Raw genomic sequence first — 22,233 nt, 5'->3', positions numbered from 1 at the left:
AAGAGACAACTATCAAGTTACCTATACATATTATCTCTTCAAAGGCTGGTCAGATCTTTGGCCGGATTTTAAACCACAGAAGATTTTGCATCTGAGTACTTGTGAAATAAAAGTATGCCTCTTTTACTCCACACTAGTGGTGGATATGCTTTTGTGTGTAACTCAAACTTGATTTTGTTGCCAACTGCATAATCAAGAGTTTGCACCTGTTACTTTTCTTGAATTGATTCAACTCAATCGAGTCCTGCTTTGTGATTCTCTTTGTATCAAACATGCCCCTGCATAATCATTTCTCTTGCTTTGCAAACAAAGGTTTTCTTTCTGACAAAGAAATAGGATTATCAAATGCATTTACTTCATGTGTCTGACAACTTAATTTCAATACATAATAATACTAAGATGGTACTGTTTTCTGTTGGTGTAACAAAATACCTGAAACTGTATGACTTATGTAAAAAAAAAATGGCACAGCATCTGCTCAGTATCTGGTAAGTGCCTCATGCTACATCCTAACAAGGCAGAGTGTGTTGCATGGCAGAGAGTGCTATTACTTTGGCTAAATAGGGATGGGGAAGTTTAGAGGGAGATTTTTTTTTTAATATTCTACTTTATGTATTCCTATTCTTTGAAATTATTACCTTTATATATGAGAACAAAGCAAAAATATTTAAGGGCTTTTGATCTAAAGAATAAAGTCCTAGGCAGCACCCACACCCTTGCTCTGCTGTGGCCTGTCAGCTGACTATAGCAGAGGTCTGGTCAACTTCTACAGACTTTGTCTTAAATATGAGCAGAGAGCAAATTCTAATGGGAAAACCAACAATCCAGGAAAACAGACAGAAAGCGCCTATATAAGACACAGAACACAAGGAAGACAGGGATCATTTTATTTTTTTGTGTGAACTTTTCATTTTGGAATTATTTCATAAAAAAGTTGTAAAAAAGATTTATAAAAAAGATATATAAAAAATTTCCTACATACTCTTCAGATTCTCCAAATGTTAACATTTGATACTAAAATCAGGAAATTAGCAGTGTGTTCTAATGTGTGATCGATATCCCTTCTTCAGATTTCACCCATTGTTTTGTTAGTGTCATTTTCTGATCCAAAATCTAATCAGATTTCTTGCTCTCATCTGTCCCAAGCCTTAGCCTCCTCCTAACTCTTTGTCTTTAAAATTTTCAAAGAGGAATATAGAATACAAGTATAAAATGTTCTTGCCCCTGTCTTAGTCTAATGCTTCCCCATGTATGATTTTTGGTAAACATCACAGAAGTGATGATGTGTCTTTGACATACCAGGAGGCTATGATTTGCTCATTATTGATGCTGTTGACTTTAATGGTTCTGTCTTCTCAGGTTATTCACTGTAAACTTACCATTCTTTCCTTTGTAAGTAGTTAAGTACCAGTGGCATGAGACTTCAACACTACATCAGACTTGGGCACCCATGACTATGGGTTTGCAGTTAAGATGGTAATATTTTTTTGAAAAGGAAATGGATAGCCTAAGACAGTTCTATCCAGGAATGGACAAACTCTAGCCTGAAGCCAAGTTCAGCTGCTGCCTGGCTTTATGAGGTGGTAGTTGTTTTTGATGATTGTCATTTTAAAATTTTTATTGATGTTATAATTATACATAATAGTGGGATTTATTGTTACATGTATGTACATGCACATAATATAATTTGGTCAGTTTTATTCTCCGATATCTCTCCTTTCCCTCCTGTTGCTTGTTTTTGTGTGAACATGATCTCACACCCTCATTTATGGATCATCTGTAGCTGACTTCACACAGGGGCAGAGCCGAGTAGCTACAACAGACACCATATATCCCATGAAGCCTAAATTATTGTCTGGCCTTTATAGAAAATGTTTTCCAACCCTGCTTTGGCAAAATATTGCCCTTGCAGGCTGGGGATGCAGCTCCATGATAGAGCACCTGCCTAGCATGTGTGAAGTCTGGTTTCAATGCCCACCACAGGGGGAGAGGGGGGACTGCGCTTAATAAACCAGTACAGATATTTTGAGAAACAAAAAGAACAGAAAAAGAGTTCCAAAAAATAAAAACCTGATTATCAAAATGAAAAAGCAAATTCAATAGAAGGATTTAAGAATAAACTGTAGGCGATATTTCAGAAAATTGAAATAAAAGATTAAAACAAAATGAGATGATCAGTCAAGAAAGAACAATAGTCCATCAATAAAAGTTACAGAAAAAGACAACAGAGAAAGTACTGCCAGATTAAGAAATCCAGAACTGCAATACACAAATTCTTCAATAAAATGATCCACAATAAATACAAAGAAATTCCAAAAATATCACCTTGAAATGAATGAAGAAAGAAAGAAAGAAAGAAAGAAAGAAAGAAAGAAAGAAAGAAAGAAAGAAAGAAAGAAAATTTTAAAATGCTTCCAGAGAAAGCGGAGAAAGATTGCATATGACAGGGGCCAGGGGTGGGGGATAACAAATGACATCTCACAGTGCTAGATGCCAAGGAAAAAAGGTCTTCAAAGTTTCAAGAAGGCTATTTTTCTTGTTTACAACTTGGTATCCAGCTAAACTATCCACCAGGCTTTTTTTTTTCTCTCAGAAATTCATGAATTCAAAATGCATGTCCCACATCAACCTTTCTTAGAAAGCCACAGGACAATGTGCACCACTGAAAAAGGACAAGGAAGAAGACAGGATTCCATAAAGTTGGGATGCCCACAGGAAACCCTAAGATGACAACCATCCAGCAAGGCTAGAGAGCAAGCAGTTTCAAACAAACAAAGGCAAATGGGGATAAAATATTCTGGGAGAAAAAAGAAATTATAATTCATACCTTATTTAATATGTTTAGATATGTTTAGAAATATGGAGGTCAATATAAGAAGCAGTAGCTTTAAGAAGTTGCATATTGTATCAGACACATGAGAGGGCATGTGGGGACAGCAGTGTCTTGTAGCCTTACTCAGTCACATAAGGTGTGCACACTTGCTTTGGAGTACCATGGCTTCCTGAAGGCTGTTCCCCTGCCTTGAGTACCTTCCCCTTGCTTCCCAACAACTTCCCTGAGATGCAGATGTTCCCTGAGACATGAATGGTTTCCAGTCTTCTTCAGGCCTCCTTCAAGCTTGAATAGTTGCTGATATATTAGTTAAAAGAGCTTTCACTGATTCAACCAATAACTACTGAGCATCAGTTTTTGGCCTGGCATCCTATTGGATGCTAGAGATAAAGCAGTGGACAAGAATCATAGTACCTGCTACATGACTAGCAATCTGGCTCTAAAGGAAGACATTAGGCATTAGTGAAGTCCAGTATTAACAAAGTTTGCAACAATAAGCCCCAGTCTAAAAGCTTTCCAGTTGTCCTATATTTCTTGCACCCCCAACTCCATCCAAGTGTTGTTAAACAGGAATTGAAAAGACAGTTCTTTCTCTGGTTCTACCTTATTTCTGGTATTTTCAGGATGTCTAGTCCCTGCACAGTGTAACCAGCAAGTTTAAGGCGTCTCCTCAAATAGTCTTGTGATGGTTTTCAGACTCAGTCCTGTGAATGACATTTGACTCCAAGATAATACCTTTCCTGCCTCCAAAGTGCCAACCTGCCTCTCACCAACTCCTCATACTCCTGTCTCTGGTCACTGCTAAGCCAAAACCTCTTCCATCCCCAACTCCCACTCAAGTGGGGCAGATAATCTTAATGTTCTCTTTGGTGATACCATGAAATGATGTTGCTTTTCACTTTCAATGTCTGATGGGAATTTCAGATTCTCTTCTCAAGGGCTTCAGTCTGAGGCCAAGGAGAACAAGAGAGTGGAGGACAATGTCAGCAGCAGAAAGTCTTTCTACTCTCACACTTCTTTGAACATTAACCTAATATCTGTTCCAAGTCTTCAGTTCATTGCTGTCTTCAATCTCTTTATTCTGCATTCACACACACACACACACACACACAATCATGTACACACCTCAAAAGAGAAAATTTGTTATAATTCAAAAGAAGGAAAAACACAGGAGGATGAGTTTAATCACGCATGCCTGATTACGAGAAACATGGTGAATTACTAAAAAATCACCTCTGAGATCAACTTTCACGAAGGAGATAAAAATATGGTCAAACTATAGTGCAGTCTAAAAAAAATTTGAAACCAAATTCCCTAAAATAACAATATCCTTATATACACACTGACTCTCCTGGATTATTTCTACAGGTGAAGTGTTTGATAACTCCTCCATCTCTACCCTACTAAGGGTGAGCTAATCTAATTGTATTGCACCAGAAACTGTTCTTTTTTTTTTTAATTCTTTTTTAGTTGTATATGGACACTATATCTTTATTTATTTCTATGTGGTGCTGAGGATCAACCCCAGTGCCTCACCTGTGCAAGGCAGGCACTGTACCACTGAGCTATAGCCCAAGCCCAGAAACTATTTTTAATTTGTATTTCTTCTGATGATCTCAGATACATCTTACTTCTTGGATTTGCCACATTTATTTGCTTTGTTTTATTAAATAACAAAATGGCTGTTGAGCTGTAAAACATAGCACTGTGTAATTCTAATGAATACCATGAAGTTTATATTTAAATATATATTCTCATTTGGGCTTCTTACCGATTAAGAAAATACAAAGATTAAGCTACCCAGCACACATGTAGATTAGGTAGACTTACTTGATTTTTTTTTAAATAAGGGCATAAGAAAAGTAAATATCATTTTCCCTTTTTGTTTTAAGGGAATTTTCATTGGGATATGCTGTTTTGTTTTGTTTTTTAAGACTTTTTAGTTGTCAATTGACCTTTGTTTTATTTATTTAAATGCATGCTAAGAATTGAACCCAATGCCTCACACATGCTAGGGAAGCCTCTATCACTGAGCTAGTACCCCAGCCCTGGGACATGCTGTTTTTATTTTTAAATTTTAATTCAACTTCTAAATATTAACTTAAAATGACCCGCGAATCATACTTTCTAATGTAAAGTAAAAAGCCACCAGATTACTGCAATATGCTTTATTTTAACTTCCAATACCAGGAACAAATTTGTTAGTCAAAAATAAACAGCACACCACACTTTGTCACCTACTGTCAATTCTTAATATTTTGTCCCAAACCAATGGTTTATTTTTGCCACACTGAGGTAAAGAACCAGGCTGACAATGAAGTACTCTTCAGTCTCTTCAATCCACACCAGCTCCGCATGCACTCTTCCTTCTGTATCCATGTAGTCCACATAGTATGTCTGTCCCAAGAAATTGGGACCATCTGAGGGGCAGGCTGCAGATCTCATGCAAACAGGAGAACTCAAGCACCAAAAGGGCTTCCTGTGTTCATCCAATAGTGTTATGTCCACTATAGAACAACTCTAAAAATAAACAAGATTTATGGAAATAAAATGGCCTATTAGACACAATTTTCATGGAGATTGTGACTCTATGTAAAACTGACTGGAAATCCTGCATGTGACATCAAAATTGGAAGACTATCACTGGCATTTCGTGGCCTAAACCATAATTAGTATTTCCTGCCTCATCATTTAACAGTCACACTCATTCGAACACAGAAGGGGAGGCCTGGGGATCTTCCGATATGGTACAGAACTTTAGTGCCAGAGCCTGAGAGATGCAGCACAAACGCTGCCCCTGTCCACACAGTCTCACCATTTAGAGGCCACAGACATCACACAGAGGACACAGATGGTTGTGAAGTGCTTCCAAGAGCATGGGGCCACGCTGCCCTGGAGAGCAGCAGTGATCCCTCCAGTGTCTCGATGACACCTACAGACTGTGGCCTCCTCTCCTGTAACAACCCCTGCTCTTTGAGGCTCTGAAGTTCCAGCGCTTCCACGCTTGCATCACCCGGACTCAGTCATAACCAACCTCATGCTCATCCCTCTCACTGTAAGGCAGGCCCTCTGTTGCCTCTGTGTCTCTCTCTCCGCTCACTTGTTCCCAGGTTTCACTATCCCCTGAGGGATTCCAATACCCACAGGGTCTCAGTACTCTCAATTCCTGCACCACATGACGTCTATGGTCTGCTCTCCACTTCACTTCAGTCATTCCTTTCCAGGGTTTTACCTTTAAACAAATCATTCCCCTAAGTGTTCTCCTTCAAGATCAATACTGTTTCTGTGTCTCTTTACCTTTCAGCTTATTCACAACCACTTCCATCATGGCTATCCTTCAGATTCACCTAGAATTTTCACACTGCAAATCACAACTAATTCGTGCATCCTGAATTACATTTAGTGGGGGCACAGCTAAAGGTCAAAATATAATAAAACAGCAAACTTCAACAAGCATCATACATAATAAGCATAAGTATTATCTTATGAATTTGTGTTTTAATGACCCATGAATATGTATATTCACATGTATGTGGATCACAGTGGAAATGTAAAATGACTTGAGAGCACAGTGCATGCGTCCTCACCCCCTGCCCTCCAGTTCTCCTTCTCAGGCTCTTCTCACCTACTTTAGACCTTTCTGTCCTTCTCTGAACTGATGATGAACACTTCCTTTGCCTCTCTTTCATCATACCTGAGAGCAGGTTTAGCCAAACCCCAGCCCTGGATGAACTCCATTATTTATCTCTTTCTCTTTGGATCTGAGTGAAAAGCTATTCCAAAACCATGCTCAGCATCACATGTGGATCCTGCCGTGCTGCTCTGGGGGCTCACTCATCCCTCCCTTGTCCCTCAGCACCCTATTCAAGGTGCCTTGGCAGATAACCACACTCTGCACAGGAAGATAAAAAAAAGGCACTTTCCTTATTATCCCAGCACCAAACCTGCCATGCCCCCACCCCCACAAAGGGCCATGCCTAAACTCTCTCCCCAACCCTTGGTATGTCTCAGCCTTCAGAACTCAGAGTAGACACTAGTTCCTTGGGGAAGTCTCCTTGACACTCCTATCTCCACAGGCCATAAGCTCAATGGAAGACAGTTTTTTGATGTTGTTTTAATGTGGTGGTTTTGTTGGTTTTTGGACTCATCTCACATGCCTGAGCACCCAGGTCAGACTAGCCCTTTGTGGCCAATAAATATTTGCTGATGAATTAGCAAATGAATGATAAGTAAGCCCTGTCATAAGGCTGAAAAGAGTTCATTCTGCAAAAAGGAGAAAGAAAAGGAAAGAGCACATGCACAAAGGCTGAAAGAATATGACACAGTGGTTGTACTGAGGACCAGTCTGTATGACCAGGGCCCAGGAAGGGAGACTCCAGAGTTGCCAGGGCAGGACTCACATTAGCTCCTATTCTCATAACAGGGTCAAAATCGAGTGTCTGGCAGACTATAGCACCCGTCCACGTGGGAATTCCCTGCTCATTCATGGCACCAACAGCTTGCAGCAGAACCTATGCAGCCAGCCGCAACACTTCTCAGCAAAGTAGCCATAGCACCCTTCTTATGGGGCATGAGCACCCACAACATGCAGGACCCAGGATCTTCCCATGGCAGGCTCTACTGACCTCAACTCTTCATGCATAAAGCAGAATGACAGATCTATACTAAATACCTAGTTTAAGTTAAAACTTATGTCAAACTCTATGTAGATTTACAAGGAACATTAAAATAACATCAAAAAATACCAAAGCATGAAAGACAAGGAAAGGTAGACATATAAGAAAAGCTTACCAAAAGAAAATTCGTCAGAAGCGTGATAGGAACTGAGAGCAAACAGAACAGGGGAGTGCTGTATCGTATATCACACTGATGACTGCAGCAGGGCGCCCTTTATAGGGAACTTGGACACCTAAAGTGTCTTTGTAAAATAGTGTGGTAACTGCTCATATAGCAACTGTCCTATGTGGATTGGTTACTGACATTCAGCCATTGTAAGTATCTTTGAAATGCATTTTAGCTGGTGGTGAGGGCCTGTAATCCCAGTGACTCAGAAGGCTAAAGTAGGAGGATCTCAAGTTCAAGGCCATCCTCTGCAACATAGCAAGGCCCTAAGCAAGTTAGTAAGACCCTGTCTCAAAATAAAAAATAAAAAAAATTGGGGATGTGGCTCAGTGGTTGAGCACTCTGGGTTCAATCCCCAGGAGGAAAAAAAAATTATATCAAATCTGACTTATTTAAAAGGAAAAAACTGATCTGCTTTTACTGTTTTTAATGCTGACCCCAACTCAAGATGTTTCTCACTGGCACCTCCACCATCCCAGCAGGTAATAGCAGCCACCACGCTTCTGAACTCACTCCAAGCTCTAGAGAAGAATTTTCATATGGAAACAGTGAAGTCCAGAGGATCAGGACCCTTGCCAGGACATGTCACTTCAAATAAAGCAATGTAACAAGGCAACATATCCTCTGTCATCTACATTATTTTTGTTTTTTATTTTTTTGTCCTTAGCACCATAATCAGTTGGGTGACATACTTTCTTACCAGTATTTGCTCAGATGGGCATTTTAAGTGTCAGAAGGCTCCTTTCCAGAGGCAGTTTTCAGAAGCAATTTTTTAATGTCTATTTTTAATAGCTATATATACCTAAAAACACTTTATATCGTATGCTCTTGTTTAAAAATAAAGGCTTTAGCTCCTTGAGAGCAACTTCTCAAATGTATTTTATTAATTCATTATTCCTATGCCTGAGCTGCATGGCAAACACAAGGAACATATCATTCACTTGACTTCCTTCTTTGGGAACAAGGACAGCTTAGTCTTAGTAGTGACCCCATATATAAATGGCAAATGCAGATTAACCATGCCCACCTCCAGCCGAGAAGAAGGCACAGAATTTTGAGCTATCGTCCTCCTTTCTTCTCCCAAAGTTCATCCAAGAGAAGGAATTTATAGAGGAACTATCCAGAGCCAGGCAGTCCACTGGCTACTTCAGGGACTCAGAATCCTGTTTCCAGATCAAGCTGCTGTGCCAGAAGCCTGAGTGCCTGGGAAAATCCACAGCAGCCAGCACCTCTGCCCAGAGATCACTGAAGGGCCTCAGCCTCTGTAAGAACTGCTGTGAGGAGTACACGAGTACATTTGCTGCTGAAGTGCTATTTAGGGTTAGTTGGCCTTGCATACAGCTCCATTAGAGATGTTGTTTTAATAATAGAGCTGGAATAAAGCTTTGCTTCTTAGCATAATTACTATATTTCCCTTTGTCCCTTAGTGAGACTAAATGACAGCTTTCATCTTGTTCTAAACTTCCAGAAAACACATAACAAATTATTTTTAAAGATTATGCTGGCCCTTTACAGAAGTCATATTTATATTCAGACTTTCTGGTCCACAAGGTAAATTTTGATTCTAATATTTTATCTTAGTACACATTTTTATTTTAGGCCCCCTCTAAGGCTATCAGAGGAAAATAAAAAGTTAGGTTTATGCTCTTAAAGACATGAAACAACATTCTTTTATGTGTGATAAACATAATGTTTACCAAATTTTAAATGTGCGCTTCTAGATAAATAGGATGAGTAAAACATTTCATTGTGCCAAATATCTTCTCCTTCCTCCTACATCCTTCCATCCTTCCCTACCAATTTCCAACACTAAATCAACTCCCATCCAAGTGGTTAATTTTTTATGTAACTATCAAAAAGACACCTGTATCCTGGAATAAGAATTTATAACTGCAGAAAACTTTAAATTCATGTAGGAATGATGATGACATTTTGAGCAAATGCTATTTGCCTGGTCCAACTTTCAGTTCTGCTCCCTCTCTGCAGAACAGACAGGTTTTAAGAAAGTGGAGAGTGCAGTCAGCTCAACCCAAACACTGCTCTAGTCTAACTCCACACACCATGAAGAGCAAACGGTGCTTGATAAGAATGTGATGGAGGAATCATGTGGTTGTCACTGGCTTAGGGAATGCCCACAGATCTACAAGGACACTAGCAACTCCATCACTGAAGCAAACAATACCCATGTTCCACTCTCCTTGGCCTCTTTGCTTGGGGATAGCTGGCAGCACTGCCCAGCTCATGTAAACCAGAATAAAAAGTCCAACACTTTAAAGGAAGCATCATAGATATATATCAACACCCTCATTTTGTTATGCAGAAACCATGATACGAAGAAAAGGAAGCAACTGTTTTTTTGTTGTTGTTGTTTGTTTTTTTTACCTTTATAAAGCCATCAAAAATATTAGTTTTCCAAGCAAGGCCAACTTTTCCAATAAGAGGTAGGTGTTCTCTGTTATTTTTAAAATTTATCACAACCAGCTTCACATATCCATCTTCGATGCATCCTGAAAATAATTTAAGGTTGTTAGTTACTATATTAAGGCTGGACAACAAATCAAGAGTCTTCAGGTTGGCAGGTCCATAGGGATACTTATCATGTTAAGTTCTAGATTTACCCAAGGACATATGAACAGCAAATCCTGGCCCTGAACTGAGACTAGAGCCTTAGAGAAAATTAATGAGTATTCCTAGAAAAGGAGAAAGGGATGTTGAAGGTGAGTCAGGACATGTACCTTGTCTCTAATGAAAAGACTACGTGAAGAGCCTTTGTCTTGATTAAGGCTCTTATCACTTGGTCAATGCAATAGTAATGGAAACAGAGAACCAGAAATATGAAGCTTAAGGAAGCAAATACAGAAGAGGCAAAGAAAGACCATAAAATGAGAGGGAACAAGGAGAACACTCTCCTGAGAAAGGAGAGAATAGAGAGCAGATAAACAGGAGGTAAGGGAAGAAGAACAGCATTCAAAATGAACATCTTTGCACATGCTCACAAATGAGTACAAGTCCTTGCACATGCTTACTAAAGTGCAAGGCCAAACCTTGCCTGGGCTCCTAACTAGCTCAAAGCTGGACACTAGCAACTCCATCACTGAAGCAAACAATACCCATGTTCCACTCTCCTTGGCCTCTTTGCTTGGGGATAGCTGGCAGCATTGCCCAGCTCATGTAAGGATGAGCTTCACAGATCCAATGAACACACCATGAAGAGCAACCATTAAGCACAGTAACACAGTAGAAAGATGATACAACACCTGAATAAGATGAAGCACAATTCAGAAGGCAAAGCACATGGGAAAAACAGAAGAGCAATGTTCTTCGGCCCTAGGTTTAGTTATTTCAAAAGACAAAATACAACCAAAGCCAAGTTGTCTTGGGACCAATGCCCTGTTACACAAATTCTATACTGTCTCCTATAACTGAAGCACAGCCAAAGGTAAAACCAATGTTTTGCAGGGCCCTTCTCTATAATAAACAATGTACCTTAAGTGGAAAACGCCACCAGAGGCAGGCATCCCATGTCCTGGGGCGGGGCACTCTTCACCTAGGTATTCTCTCTGCTGGCTTCTGAGAGTCTCATCTCTGCCCCAACTATGGTGGCAGCCCACACTTCCCTCCCTGTTGTTCAGTAATTAACAAAAACTGTGCAGCTTCTTTCTCCACTGCCTCTAGGTACAGGATCGAATGCCAAACAACATTGTCCCTTCCCGAACAGCTCTACTGTCATTAGCAGGGCTGGACAGAAGCAGGCGAAGTCTGTGAAAAGCAAAGCTTCGGTAATGACATTCTGAATGGACCAGATGTGACTGCTCTGCTGTGCACTACTGCACAGCTATGAGCAAAGCAAGAGAGGCCTCCGACTGGCATGGCAAGGGCAGGCCTGTGTGCTAGCAGTAAGTAGCAGAGCCATACAGAAAACCACGAGTCCATTTCCATGTGACTTATCCTCAGCACACCAGAGAAAATGCACTCCCGATTCAACAACCAATAACATCTCAATGGCAACTGTCTGAGCTAATACACACGAAATTCCTGCAGGAGGCAAACCTGCTGTTATTTGTTATTACCAGATATCCTACCATTTCAAAACAATCATGCCTACCATTTCAAAACAATCATGATGCTGTGGTGGCTTCAAAGGTCCATGCTCTTTTTGCCAGTCCTTCACGCCCACTTACATTTATCTTACAGAGAAGGTTCAGCTCTGTCTGCATTTCAACAGCCCACACAGGAAATGTGTGGGTCAAAGTGTGTGTACACACAGGTGGCACTTGGAGTACTTGTTGCCTACCACTGAATTCAGCATTTTACATTACAGTAGCTTAAAAAAATGCTTTGAAATATTATTTAAAAAATAATGCTTGTAATTATGTTTTATAGTTTTCTGAATTCATAGATGAGAAAACTGATGGACAAAGGTTAACAATGATTTGTTGAAAGTCCTCCCACTAATAAATAGCAGAAGCACAATAGTTTTGTTGTCTAAAAGATTAACACATACAAAAAGGGACAAACAGACTTACCTACTGGTTTTTATACTAGCTAAGAATTTATAAGGGGGGCTGGGGATGTGGTTCAAGCGGTAGCGCGCTCGCCTGGCATGCGTGCGGCCCGGGTTCGATCCTCAGCACCACATACAAACAATGATGTTGTGTCCACCAAGAACTAAAAAATTCTCTCCTCTCTCCCTCTCTCTCCCTCCCTCCCTCTCCCTCCCCCTCCCTCCCTCCCTCTCTCTCTCTCTCTCTCTCTCTCTCTCTCAAAAACAAAGAATTTATAAGGGTAATTCAAATTCTCATGATGCTTTGTTTACATTATTACTGTCAATAGAGAAAACCCTACCTATAAATTATCAAAACAAGATTCACTGGGGGATCATTTATGGCTCCCTCAAACTTTTTTTTTTAATATTTATTTTTTAGTTATCGGCGGATACAACATCATTGTTTGTATGTGGTGCTGAGGATCGAACCCGGGCCGCACGCATGCCAGGCGAGCGCGCTACCACTTGAGCCACATCCCCAGCCCTCCCTCAAACTTTTGACAATTTTTCAATCTGTGAGTCTCACACTCACCATTTCCCATTCTCAACCCTCCATTTAGCTAGGTAATGAGTGCCTTGATTGCCCCTTGATGAGACAAGCACACCTATTATGGTTTAGACATTAGATGTTTCCTAAAACCTCATTTTAAAAATATAGGAAAGTTCAGAGGTGAAATGATTGGGTTATGAGTGTCTTCATGTAATCAGTGCATTAAACTGCTGACAGAGATTAACTTGGTGGTAACTAGCGGAAGGTAGGGTGTGGCTGGAGGAAGTGGGTCATTTAGGGATGTACCTTAGGGGTATATATTTTGTTCCTGATGAGCTAGACCATCTCTGCTTCCTGGCTGGCATGACCCAAGCTGCTCTCCTCCTCCACACTCTTCTACCATGATGTTCTGCCTCCCCTTAGGCCCAGTGCAGCAGAGTCTGCCCTCTAGAGACCAAGACCTCTGAACCTATGAGCACCAAATAAACTTTTCCTCTTCTAAAATTGTTCTTATCAGGTCTTTTGGTCACAGTGGCAAATAAGACTGATTAAAACAATGGCCCTGCATACCCGAGGTCAGAAGTGAGCAGAGGATGGGAAAAGCCATTTTATGGAAAATGCAGTGCAGAGAAGCCCTATTCCTTGGGGCTGGCAGAGGCAGAGCTCTAGAATAAGTGCACTAATAGGTGATGTTTTCTGGAGAGAAGCCACCGAGTGTGTACCTCAGGTGCAAATGTTCCATCTGTGCTCCTGGCAAGACACTGGGCTCCTATATCCACACTACATTTCTGTACTCTTTAAACCACTCAAGATAAATTTTACTATAGGAGACTCCAACTGAAACCTGTAGGTACATTAGACCATTCCCCAATGCACCAAATAAAACTTAAGGCTCACCATCTTGGCGTCCAGTATCAATGCACATATAAGAATGATAAGGACACGATTCTGAACAACGCCTGGCCATATACTAGCTCTATAACGAAGGTCAACTTGCAAGCTTCATAAAATAGGCATACAAATAGAGAGCATCTGAGAAAGCTTTGTGAGAAGTAGTGGAACTAGTAAGATATAAACATTACAAGGAAGCTTATTATGCCAGGCTGCATGTGAAGTACCTTATGTGCATTATTAGAACAAGAAATCAATCTAAAGGGCCAAGTCCACTGTCAAACAGGTAGAGATAACCAAGTTCATGGATTCAAGACTGAGTAATGTTAAGGTATCTATTTACCCAAATATACTATTGGTCTGTCTTCTATTTTTGTGAGATATATATATATATATATACACACATACACACACACACACACACACTCATACACACATATATATGTATGTATGTATATGTGTGTGTGTGTGTATATATATATATATATAGTATCTATTTACCCAATCTACCTATAGATTCAAGGCAATCACAATCATAATTCTGGCAATCATTTTCATAAACACTTTATAAGTAATACTTATAAATAAATAATTTAAAATAACAAGATAATTCTAAAATCCACATAGAAATGCTAAGGACCTAAAATACTCAAAACTATCATGGAAAAAAGAAAAGGGACTTCAACACTTACAACAGAGCTCCATCAATCAAGACAGTGTAGAACTGATTCAAAAGACACATAAATGGATCAATAGAATACATGTCCAGAAACAGAACCAATTTTATAAGCAATTGATGTTTTATTGGCACATTACAATTGTACATAATAGTGGGATTCATTATGCTATAGTCACACATAATTTGATAAATCTCATTCCCAGTACTTTCCCTTTTTCTTCCCTACTCCCTCCCCTAATCCACTGACTCTACTATACTGATCTTCTATTATTATTTTAATTAATGCATTATAGTATATATGATTCAAATTATGCTATGGCTACAACTACTTCCTGATGACCTTCCCTCCTTCTGAATCCCCTTCCTCTATACTATTGGTCTGTCTTCTATTTTTGTGAGATATATATATACACACACACACACACACACTCATACACACATATATGTATATGTGTATGTATAGTATCTATTTACCCAAACTACCTATAGATTCAATACAATCACACTGAAAAAAGAATATATATATGAAAATTATAGAATACTGAAGAGACTCAAAAAATTTATATATATATATATATATATATATATATATATATATATATATATATATATATATATTCTTTTCTCTCTCTAGCTTCTGTATACGAAAAGGAAACATTTAGCCCTTTTACTTTTTGAGTCTGGCTTATTTCATTTACCAATGATGTTCTCCAATTCAATTCATTTACCTACAAATGACATAATTACAACTTTTCTTTCTAAGTAAAACTTCATTGTGTGTATATATATATACATACACACACACACACACACACACAAACACACACACACATATTATATATACATACATACATACACCACATTTTCTTTATCCATCCATCTGCTGATGGACAACTAGATTGGATCCATAAATTGACTATTATAAATTGCATTATTATGCATGTGTCACTACAGTATGCTGACTTTAGGTATTTTTGATAAATATCATTTCTAGTCTTTTGAGGAATCTCCATATTGCTTTGCAAAGAGGTTGTACTAATCTGAGTTCCCAACAAAAATGTGTAAGTATACCACTTTCCCCACCCTCTCCAGCAATTATTTTGTTTATATTCTTGATGGCTGCCATTCTAACTAGAATGAGATAAAATCTCAAATAGTTTTGATTGGCATTTCCCTAATTGCTAAGGATATTGACCATTTTTTCATATATTTGATGTCCATTTGTGTTTCTTCTTTTGAGAAATGTCTTTACATCTTTTGTCCATTTATTAATTAGGTTATTAGTTTTTCTGGTCTCAGTTTTTTTTGAGTATATATTCTGGATATTAATCCCCTGTCAGAAGAATAGCTGTCAAAGATTTTCTCTCATTCTTGTTTCCTTTCTTGCACAGATGCTTTTTAATTTGTTTCCATCCACATATTGATTCATGGTTTTATTTGTTGAGATTTAGGAATCTTATTAAGGAGATCAGTGCCTGCTCCCATATATTGGATTATTGACCCTATGTTTTATCTATCAGGTTCATTTTTTCTGATCTAATTCCTAGGTCTTTGATCCACTTTGAGTTGATTTTTGTGCAGGGTGAGAGAGAAGGGTCTAGTTTCATTCTTCTATGTAAGGATATTCTGTTCTTCCAAGCACCAGTTGTTTAAAAGGTTATTTTTTCTCCAACTATGTTTTTGTCAAGGAACAGATGAGTGAATTTATGTGGATTTATCTCTGTGTCTTCTATTCCATTCCACGGGTCTTCATATCTGTTTTTATGCCAATACCTTGTTGGTTTTATTACTCTAGCTCTGTAGTATAATTTGATTATGTACTATCATGCCTTCATCATACCTCTCACTGCCTTGGCTATCTGGGTCTTTTATTCTTCCATATGAATTTCAGGACTGTTTTTTCCTAGTTCTATAAACAAGGTCATTGGTATTTTGATCCCCATTCAGTGCATCCCCAGATTGCACTGAATCTGTGTATTACTTTTAGTAATATGGGCATTTGACACTATGAATTCTGCCTGGCCATGAATGGGGGAAGGGGTCTTTTCATTTTCTAAGGTCTTCTTCAATTTCTTTTTTCAGAGTTTTCAGTATTCTATAATTTTCATTGTAGAGGTCTTTTACCCCCTTAGTTTGATTTATTCCCAAAACTTTACTTTTCATTGAGGTTATTATAAATGAAATAGTTTTCTTGATCTCATCAAATTCATTCAATAGGAAAGCTATTGAATTTTCTATGTTGAAAATTTTGTATCTTGCAACCTTCCTGAATTTGTTTATCATGGGTCACTTAAGTTTAGAACCATTCATCAGCAAACAGAGATAGTTCAATGACTTTTTTTCCTATTTTATCCCTTTAATTTCCTTTCATTTCCCAATTCCTTTTGGCTAGAGTTTCAAGAACTATACTGAATAGGAGTGGTGAGAATAGACATTTTTATCTTGTTCCTGAGGAAATGCTTTCAATTCTTCTCTGTTCACAATGACCTTGACTGTGGGTTTGCTATACATAGCCTTTATAATGTTTAAGTACATTCTTTCTATCCCTATTTTCTTCAGTGTTTATTTTCTAACATTAGAGGTGCTAGATTTTTTGAAAAGCTTCTTCAGCATCTATTGAGATGAACATGTGATTTCTGACCTTGATTCTACTTATGTGATAAAACACATTTATTGCTTTGCATGTGATGAACCAACCTTGTACCCCTGAAATGAATCTAACTTGATCAATTGTGCTTTTGAATATGGACTGCTAATATTTTATTGAGGACTTTTCGCTTCTAAGTTCATCAGGGGTAATTGTCCGCAGTTTCTTTCCTTGATGTGTCTTTTATCTGGTTTTGGTATGAGGATGATACTGTCTTCATAGAATGAATTTGGGAGTGTTCCTTTCTATTTCATGAAATAACTAGTGAGAGCTGAAATTCATTATCCTTTAAAGATTGGGTAGAACTCAGCTGAGAATCCAACAGGTACAGGCTTTTCTTTGTTGGAAGGCTTTTTATTACTGCTTCAATCCCATTGCTTGCTCTTGGCTATAGGTTTTCTATATTCTCTTGGTTCAATTTGGGCAGTTAGTATGTGTCTAGAAATTTGTCTATCTCCTAGATTTTCCAATATATTAAAATTCAAGTTTTCAAAGTCATCCCTAATGATCCACTGTACATCAGAAATGTCTGTGGTGAGATTTCCTTTTTCATCTCTAAGCTTGATTTGGGTCTTCTATCCTTTGGTTATTTTGGCTAAGGGTTTATCAATTTAGTTTAATCTCTTCAAACAACCAATCTTTGCTGGCATTTATTCTTTACATTTTTTATTCTCTATTTTATTATTTTCTACTCTGACCTTAATTATTTTCTGTCTTCTATGGTTTGGGAATTGGTTTATTCTAACTTTTCTAGGGCCCTGACTTATGGCATTATATTACTTGGAATCTGTTCTTCTTCTTTTATTTTTTTAATGTGGGTGCTTAAGGCTATAAAATTTTCTCTTAGAACTGCCTTCATAATGTCCCAGAAATTCTAATACATTTTATCATTATTCTTATTTGATTCTAGAAATATTTAAAATTTCTCATTTCTTCTATGATCAATTCTTTGTTTAAAAGAGTATTGCTTAATCTCCATGTTTTTATTTGGTTTTTATAATTTTTTCTTGCTGTTTATTCCTAATTTCATTTCATTATGATCTAATAAGGTGCAAGAGATTATATTATTTTAAGGGGTTTTGGTTTCTTCTTTTGTTTTTGTATTTGGAAAGACTTGCTTTGTGACCTAAGATATGATCTACTTTGGCAAAATTTCCATGAGCTGCTGAGAAGAATGTGAATCTTGCTACTATTTAATTAAATAGTTTAAGGATTTCTGTTAGGTTCTTTTGAGTTATAGTATTATTCATGCCAGCAGTGTCTTTATTATGACTTACTAGTGTGAGGGATATGTTGACATTGCCCAGTATTACTTTACTGGGGTCTAGCTGGGACTGATGCCATTATGTTTGTCTTACATAATCAGGTACACCAACATTTGGGTCACAAATATTTACTATCATTATAACTTCTTGCTGGATTATTCCTTTTACCACTATGTAGCAATCTTTATTGTCTCTCTTGATTTCATTTCACTTGAAATCTGCTTCTATGGATATGACAATAGCTAGTCCTGCTGATTTTCAGACTCCCTTTGCATGGAATATTTTTTCCACCCTTTTACTTTCAGCCTGTGGATATCTTTGCCTATAAGATGAGTCTCTTGCAAATAGTATATATATACTTGGATCTTGTTTTTTTATCCACTTTGCCAGTTTATATTTTTTAATTGGAGAGGTGAGAACATTTACTTTTAGAGTTATGATGGAGAGATGTTTATTATTTTCTGCTATTTTTGTTCCATATATTTAATTTGGTCTTAATTTTCAGTTGCTTAATGGCTTGGGTAGTGAGCTTCATCCATTTGAGGATCTGGGGTGCATTTTTCAAATATCTTTTTAAGTTGTATATGGACACAATATCTTTATTTTTTATTTATTTTTATGTGGTGCTGAGAATCAAACCCAGTACCTCACACGTACAAGGCAGGTGCTCAACCACTGAGCTATAGCCCCAGTCCTGGAGTATATTTTTGAGTTTCTCTGGTGTGTAGTATTTCTTTAAGTATTTTCTATGGTGCTGGCTTAGTGATCATGAATTTTTTTTTGGTTTATCCTGGAAAGTTTTTATTTTTCTTCAGTTCTGAATGATGGCTTTGCTGGATATAACAATCTTGGCAATTGCTTTCATGCAGAGCTTGGATTATCTTATGCCAAGTCCTTCTGGATTTTAGTATCTAAGCTGATAATTCAGAAGTAAGCCTTACTGATTTACCACTTGTTATGGTTTGGATGTGAGGTGTCCCCCAAAAGCTTGCATGTGAGATGATGCAAGGAGGAAAACTGACTGGGTTATAGCCTTAACATAATCAGTGAATTAATCCCAGATGGGATTAACTGAGTGGTAACTGGAGGCAGGTGGGATGTGGCAGGACGAAGTGGTTCACTGGGGGCCTGGCTATGCAGTATATATTTTATTTCTAGTGAGTGGAGTATCCCTCTACTTTCTCATCATCATGTAAGCTTCTTCCATCCACCACACTCTTCTGCCATGATGTTCTGCCTCACCTCAGCCCTGAGGAACGGACCCGGCCTTCTATGGACTAAGACCTCTGAAACTGTGAGCCCTCAAATAAACTTTTCCTCCTCTACAATTGTTCTGGTAGGGTCTTTAAGTCACAGTGGTGAAAAAGCTGACTAAAACACCACAAAATGTGACTTGATGCTTTTCTCGTGTGGATTTTACTAATCTAATCTCTATGTTAGGCATTTTGATTATGATGTATCTTGGAAAGGTTCTTGTTTGATCTTATCTATTTGGAATTCTATATGTTTTTCGTATCTGAATGTCCATATCATTCCTAAGGTTTGGAATTTTTTCTGTTATTTCACTGAAAAGGTTCTTAATGCCATTGGCCTGCATATTTGTGCCCTTTTTTATCTCAATGACTCTTAAGCTTGACCTCAATGTTGTCCCAGAGTCTTATCTATGCTGATCATGCTCTTATATTTCTAAACTTATTGAATATTGAGCATTCAAACTTAGATACCCTATATTTGAGGCCTGAAGTTATTTTTCTATGTAATCTAATCTGTTTATGATAATTTCAAGTTAATTTTTAATCTAATCTATTTTGTCTTTCATTTTCAGGAGTTCTGATTGTTTTCAGACTCTACCACTAATGAAAGGTCTTTCACTGCTTATGTTTGTTTAATTTGTTCTTTAACTTTTCTTTTAGCTCATGATTATTTTAAAATCCATCTTTATAGCCTTTCTCTGGAATTTCATCTCCTTCCATATCTATAGTCTATTGCTGGGGAACTATAAATTTTGAGTGGAGACTTGTTTGCCTGTTTCCTCATGCTTTCAGATGTTTTAGGTTTTCACATCTGTTCAGAGGGATTCCTCTTTCTCTTTTCTAAGGGTGTCCTTTGGTGTGTAGTTATTTCTTTTGTAGTTATTTCTTCTGTATTCTTGGCATATCTAAGCTTTAATGCCTATGTTCAGTATAATTTAAGCTATCTTCAACCACCAATGACTCTCAGTTTGCCACTGCAGAACTATTGATATAATTCACTCTTTGAAAACTGCTGCAACACTGTGGGATCTCTGAAGCACTGTCTTGGAATCTCTCTCTTTTTGCTGTAGGAGCAGATGTCCAAGAGTGGGACTCAAGGTACCTGCCTCACAGTGCTTCCTACCTGGGGCTTTGTGACTGGTTTGGGGTTTTTGCACTCCCTCTTCTACATATTAAAATATTTTTGATGCTTGAACAGGGTTAGTTTGTGTGCAGAACAAGAAGAATTGTCACTTGGCTGAGTTTTGGGTATGGCTCAGCAGTAGAATCTCTTACCAGTGAACTCAGTGTCCCAGTCTCTTTCTAGCCCTTCTTAGAAAAAAATGGGAAACAAACAAAAGCAAGAAGAGCAGAAAATGACACATAGCATTAAAATGCCCATTGTCTATTGTGATATCTACAACACTAATTACCACAAAAAGAGGAATGGTGGGGTCAGCAATTAACAGCAGCCAGAAAAAATAAATAGTCCTGAACTACATCTATCATTAAAGTAAATAGCAAGTGTCAATTATTCAATTCATAGTACTAATAACCACAACAAAATGAATGGTAGTAGCAGGAATTATACAAATTCAATAGTTCTAAAAGATAGTAAAATTATAGCTCATTAGAGAAAAAATGAGATATAAAGAAAGTTTAAAATATTCAAAAAAAGAGAGGAAAAGAAGACGAGAGTTAGCAAGTGATGACTATAAAGGAGGTAGAGTAAAAAATAACTAAAAGAAACTAAATTAGAGAGAAAGAAAATACAGAATTTGGCTATTAGAGATGGAGAAAGGGAAGGAAGAATAATGAGAAACAAAAATAAAAACAAAACCAAACAAATAACCCTAACCTTTCAAAGACAAAATAAGGTGAAATAACAAATGTATGTGTGTGTGTATGTGTATGTGTGTGTGTCTCCATTAACCAATCAGGAAGATAGGAATGGGAAGTACTGACACTTGAAGTTTTGTCCAGACAGATGAAATCAATGCACTCCCAAGGTAGGGCTGAAGTATTGTTCTAAATGGGACATTTTGGCAGCTGTTGGCTGCTGTTTAGCTCTGATTAGAACTTTGTGGGATGGTAAATGTTTCAGAGAGTTTAGATCAACACACCCTAGAGCCAGGCAGATGCCAATCTCTGCTAGGCATCTGGATCTCTTGGTTCTCAGAGAAATCCACTTGTAGGGCAGGGCAGCTAACCCTCCACAGGTCTCACACACTCCATTACCCATGAATGTGGTCTTCCTTGGATCAAACCATAAGTGCAATTATGCCTGCCTGATCAGCTTCTGGACTTTTCCCACATGGTCTCATGAGCTGCCAAACCCAAAGGAAAAGCAAGCAAGCTGCACTCCACTCCATGTCCCCATCTGGAATCCCCCTGGGCACAATCCTCTGTGTCCATTTGAGTTACAAACCCACCAGGGATACCCTCAAACCAAGGCAAGCACTTGCTGGTATAGTCTGGTAATGCTGTCTATGATCTATTGGACTCCTGCAGCAGGAAACAGTAAGGTAGCTGCTTCAAGATGGTTCCCCACTTACAAGCAAGAAACAGAGTACTTTTCAAACACCAACTCGCTGCACAGCCTCTGGTCAGCTAAGATCAGACTGGCTCTCTGTTTACAAGTTATCCAGTGCCAAATTTGTTTGCTCTGTTTCCTCTCCTTCTACCTGTGTCACTGTTCCCCTTTGTGGTAAACTAGTACTGCTAGCACCACCACCATGATTCCAAACTACTCCTTCCTGTCCTATGCTCAAAGCATATTTCTGTTTCTCTGGTTTTCTTGCTGTCAAC

General features: G+C 38.2%; 1 protein-coding gene across 1 annotated transcript in view; it reads right to left on the bottom strand.

Annotated features, from left to right (window-relative positions):
- Nucleotides 1-5,083: 5,083 nt before the first annotated feature.
- Fbxo15 (F-box protein 15) overlaps nucleotides 5,084-22,233 on the bottom strand; it is a 59,684-nt gene continuing 42,534 nt past the window's right edge. Inside the window, exons 9-10 of the mRNA XM_026388695.2 lie at nucleotides 10,058-10,182; nucleotides 5,084-5,353 (exon numbers count right to left, since the gene is read on the bottom strand). Of these exons, the coding sequence (XP_026244480.2) occupies nucleotides 5,084-5,353; nucleotides 10,058-10,182 (395 nt within the window). The remainder of the gene's footprint in view (nucleotides 5,354-10,057; nucleotides 10,183-22,233) is intronic.

The sequence above is a fragment of the Urocitellus parryii genome, chromosome 13 (assembly GCF_045843805.1).
Source record: "Urocitellus parryii isolate mUroPar1 chromosome 13, mUroPar1.hap1, whole genome shotgun sequence".
NCBI lineage: Eukaryota > Metazoa > Chordata > Mammalia > Rodentia > Sciuridae > Urocitellus > Urocitellus parryii.
The sequence above is the reverse complement of the archived record's forward strand: the minus strand, read 5'-3'. Positions and strand labels throughout refer to the sequence as shown.